This window comes from Berghia stephanieae, unplaced genomic scaffold, assembly GCF_034508935.2.
Source record: "Berghia stephanieae isolate SIO BIC M18660-M18661 unplaced genomic scaffold, UCSD_Bste_1.3 scaffold1291, whole genome shotgun sequence".
NCBI lineage: Eukaryota > Metazoa > Mollusca > Gastropoda > Nudibranchia > Aeolidiidae > Berghia > Berghia stephanieae.
The window spans coordinates 1-5,000 of NW_027622281.1; the positions used below are offsets into that span (position 1 = coordinate 1).

Genomic DNA, 5,000 nt, shown 5'->3' on the forward strand with positions numbered 1-5,000 from the left:
CAAAACTGTTCGGGCAAGCAAAGTCTGAGGCCAGCTTAATCGGTTGATCGGTTGAAGCAAAACTTACCTGGGTACAAATGAATAAATGTGTGTTGTAAGTGGACAGTTGTAAGTCAACTCAGAGTTGCCCTTCCCCCCTCCCTTAAAAAAAAAATAATAAATGAGTGACGTCAACTTTGTCCATAAATTTTCGACACTTTTAAAAAGCCACAACTTCTATGATTCTTGCTAGATCGTCAGTATTTGGTATATATTTCTTTATTTTTAACCCAGAAAAACGTATGAAAGTGCATTTTTTCTATGGTTTTTCCAAATTACTTAGTATCGCAGTATTTTTGTGGCGAACGTCATAATAACAACCTTTTGAGGCAGCGAGGTGCCAGCTTTAAGAATTTTTGTCACGACAAGGGTCGTTTAAATCGATCGACATTTGATGGACAAGTTTTCTGGCCAAAGTTTAAATACATGTCTTTCTGTAGCACGGCTAGATTCGCCGAGTTGAATTTATAGAGAAAAAATAAGAATAATTCTACGTTTTTTGTGGGGTTTTTTGTTGTTTTTTTTTTTGGGGGAGGGGGGGGGGGGTTAAATTATTTTGTTAGGTCCATGTTAATAGTTTCTTAAAGTGACTAAAACTTTAATCCCAAATTTCTTTAACTTTAATATCAGTTTTTGACATCTTGTTGACCCCAATACGGCGTGTTAGCTACTCATATGCAGGTCTGATAACTGAATTTGTTATGGGCTCATTGTTGAAATGGAAATATTCTCAAACCAATACAAAATATTGTCCATTACAACAATGTTAAATCCAGCCCAAAATAGCGTTCGCCCCAACATAACAAATGGAAGTGAAGGTCGACCTGGAAAAATTCGGTCCCTCTTGGGTGCCGGGTCATAGTCATCTGGAAACCAGGAGAAAAGTTGCCATCCTTCTTCTGTATGATCAAGAAGATACACTGGGTTATGAAAACAGACTAAGGTCTAGAACCTATCTAACAGCGGTCACCCTACATCAGTGGGGACTTTCAACTTGTCCCACGTGTCCACTTTGCGGCAAAGAACCTGAAACCGTAGAGCCTTGTATTGAGACGAGGCTATCGAGCGGGTTCGCCACTGTTCGCGAATGCGCAAATGCGCATCGAATTCGCCGTCTGACGTTCTAACGTCAATATTGTAGTGTTAGACGGAACCATTCAAAGGTGCTGTCCCAACATATTACTGCCTACAGATGATAGGTCATAAATACGTAACAAAATTATATTAACTTTTCCAGCCAATCCACGTACCCTGTAGCATTCGTCCATGACGAGAATATTGACTTCAACCCTATCCTTGGGCTCAAATGGGAAACAGGGCTGGTCTCTTTCCTCGTCTCCCCAATCTCCGCCCAGAAGAGTGTTTCTTACACAACTCTCTTCATCAAATCTTGGATTCAGGTGCAAGGCAACATCACTTTCGTAATCGGGGCTGTCACCTGTCTGTAGGTTGATGGCAAATCGGCTGGCGTCATCCTCTGGGGTGCCGATGAGAGACAACCAAGAGCCGGTGGACAATGGGTGAGGTACTTTGTCTACGAATGGAATGTCCTGAGAGAGAAAAAAAATTGATATATTTTTCTTATATTGATTAAATGATAATAATAATAATAATAATAATAATATAATAATAATAATAATAATAATAATAATAATAATAATAATAATAATGATAATAATAATAATAATAATAATAATAATAATAATAATAAATGGCATCTATATAGCGCTTCACCCCGTTGTCACGGGTTCTAAGCGCTTTACAGTGACATAAAACAAAACACATTACAACAGGACATGTGTTGATGGAAATGTGATACGAATTCAATTTAACAACTAAACATGATAATAGTATAGCATTGCAACTTACGACGTGGTGGTGATTGAGGTAGTGATGATGATAATGATAATGATGATGATGATGATGATGGTGGTGGTGGTGGTGATGGTGACGGTGGTGGTAGTAGTGAAGATGATGATGATGATGATGATGCATCATCATCATCATCATCATCATCATTATTATTATTATTATTATTATTATTATTATATTATTATTATTATTATTATTATTATTTATTATTATTATTATCATTATCATTATTATTATTATTATCATTATTATTATTATTATTATTATTATTATTATTATTATTATCATTATTATTATTATTATCATTATTATTATTATTATCATTATTATTATTATTATTATTATTATTATTATTAATAATAATAATAATAATAATAATAATAATATGGTGATGGTGATGATGATGGTGATGAGAATAATAATAATGATGATAATGATGATGATGATAGCTTATAACAGCAGTGTAATAGATAGGACCTATACAATCCAAATGGGTCTAATACTGAACAAAAACCCTTACCTGTCTCCTGAGAAGTTTGATCTCATGAATGTATGCGTCTCCGCCGGCGTGGATGCCTTTGATGTCTTCCACATTGCCTCTAGATCGGAATTTGCCAAGTTTCCGGCCATTGACGTACAGCTTGGTTAAATCAAAAATGAATAATATTATTTTTTCCATTTATTCGAAGTTGTTTTTGTTTTGCTATTTATTTAATATATTAATATACTTGCGGCTAATGTTTAAAAAATAAACTTTAAAAAAAAACAAAAAAAAAAAAAACAAACACACAAAAGAAGTGGCAGCGTGTTGTTTTTCTTCTTCTTCATATTGTTTTTCTGTATGAGTACTAGATATTTGCAATACTGTACTCGCTGGATCCTAGTACACTCTCGGGAGAAGCCAATACGGGCTAACCCACACCGAAGACGGACTCCGGCGACCCGGCACTGCCGTCCTCTGCCGTCTTCAGGATAAAGACGTCGGGCACGGACAAAATACTAAGAATAAAGAGAAGAGCCGCTAGTAGACCTACCCATACCAAGCTCGAAAAAAAACAAAAAAAAAACGCAAAAGATGATAATGGGGTAACCAATAGATAGTTCGAAGATGACGTCACTCGGGTCTTTGTTATTGTTTTTTTGCCATCCGCGTTTATGAGTAATTCTCACTAAACTGTAATAACCAGACTATAAACGATCATGGTTACACACATTTTTGTGTGTTGGCCAGATATACTTCCGGATGCCAATGTTGTGAACTTATTAGCCGAGTGCATACTATCTATAGATTTGGTCACCCAGCTTCAGCGTTTCGTGCTTAATGCAGAGCCTGCTAGGATTAGACGTGCTAGACTCCAGCTAGTACTATCTATAATACTCTTCAACAGTCGTAACGTCACTTCCTTCCTAATGACGCATGGTAACTTAGTAACACTGGCTCTAAACTATCGGGAAAATGGCGGACGCCCGTATGAAATATTTCTCCGGCGAGCACAAAAGCGTATCCAGAGGGAAAAAAACATAAATTTGATCATGTTTTGACTTTTACACATTCTGATCACAAGGCATATGAAAAGTTCTAGCCAGCATGAAGAATAAAAATGTAATGATTTTCTTTGTTTAGAACCAAGATGGCCGCCGTTGCCGGGCGGCGTGACATCAGACTATTGAATCCAATTCACGAATAGAATTTGTACTTTTTTAGAATATACCTTAGTCTCAATCATTGACAGTTGATCGTATTATGCATAATGCGTCACCATTGGAAATTTTTAAAAAGTGAATATTAAAGTTGTGAGTTAAAACTCAAGTTTCTCCTAATTATCTTTTAACAATAACTTCGGAATAGAATTTTTCACCATTTGATGGGGTTATGGTAAAGTTTTTGTTAAAACGTTATAAAACTTGAGAAGATCTAAGATGTTTCAAGACTCAGTGACGCACAAACCAGCGAGATAAAATAAATCTACAGTATCTACATGCGCTGGAAATATGAAAGTGACAAATTAGTGAGCAGGCACTGGTGTAAGGTAAAGATCTGAAAAAGCGTATGTGAAACAGAGCCAGACAAAGTAGAGAAAAAATATAATAATAATAATTATAAAAAAAACATCCTATTAATCAGCTGACCTCGATGGGGATCGAACCAAAGACCTGACTACCGGAAGTTTGAAGTTTGATCCCCTGTCCAGGCGACTACTTTCTGGGGATGTTTGGGGTTGGGGTTTTCTCTTGAATTTTTCTCTCTGCTTTGTCTGGCACTGTTTCATACACACTATTTAGATCTTTATATGCTGGAAAGCATCGCTATTTAAGTGTATAGGTAATACTTGGCATATCGACCTTATGGTGTTGACTTCAATAGTATCACCAAAGGATTTTGTATGGGAACAACATTTAAAGAACTGATGGCTTGTGATCTATCTTGTCAAAACTGGAGTATTTAGAGCATTCAATTAGCACAATATCCAATAAACGTGCTCAAGGCACTTTACAAGGGGTCCCAAGCCAACAGCAACATGTAAACATTTAGGACGAGATATGACGCCTGTTAGACGATATTCATTGTTGTTTACGACAGAGGAAATGCTGTTAACGGCCTGGTATTCATTTTATACCTGAGTACGGTGAGAGAATGTGAGTAAAGAGCCTTTTCCAAGGACTCAACTATGCGCCGCTCAGATCGGGATTCAAACTCTGGACCTTCTGGTCTGAAGGCGAGTGCCATACCACTAGACCACATATCCCCACTATACCTAGTGCCCTCAATAAAACAAAATACTGTGAACCAAGCCTCGTAATAAATGAGTTTAACATTAACTTTTTATCCCCTACCTTGAATTTGTCTTCCTTATTGACTATCTCAACTGTGAAAGGCACCAATTCCTTCATGGCAGCTGGCAAAGAATGTCTCTCTTCATCCTCCCAATCTCCTCCATCTCTGCTATTGAGAACGACTTCGTCCTGGTCTCTTCTTGGGTTGAAATGGAGAGCAACATCATCGTCTGGAGACAGCCCGTACAGGAGGTTGACAAAGAATCTGGGAAATTAACAAAGTGACAAATTGTGGAAAAGTCAATAGTGTAAAA

General features: G+C 36.9%; 1 protein-coding gene across 1 annotated transcript in view; it reads right to left on the reverse strand.

Annotated features, from left to right (window-relative positions):
- Positions 1-570: 570 nt before the first annotated feature.
- LOC144961037 (32 kDa beta-galactoside-binding lectin-like) overlaps positions 571-5,000 on the reverse strand; it is a gene marked incomplete at its 5' end in the record, with an annotated part of 12,714 nt that continues 8,284 nt past the window's right edge. Inside the window, 3 exons of the mRNA XM_078894376.1 lie at positions 571-1,589; positions 2,432-2,551; positions 4,747-4,951. Of these exons, the coding sequence (XP_078750502.1) occupies positions 1,197-1,589; positions 2,432-2,551; positions 4,747-4,951 (718 nt within the window). The remainder of the gene's footprint in view (positions 1,590-2,431; positions 2,552-4,746; positions 4,952-5,000) is intronic.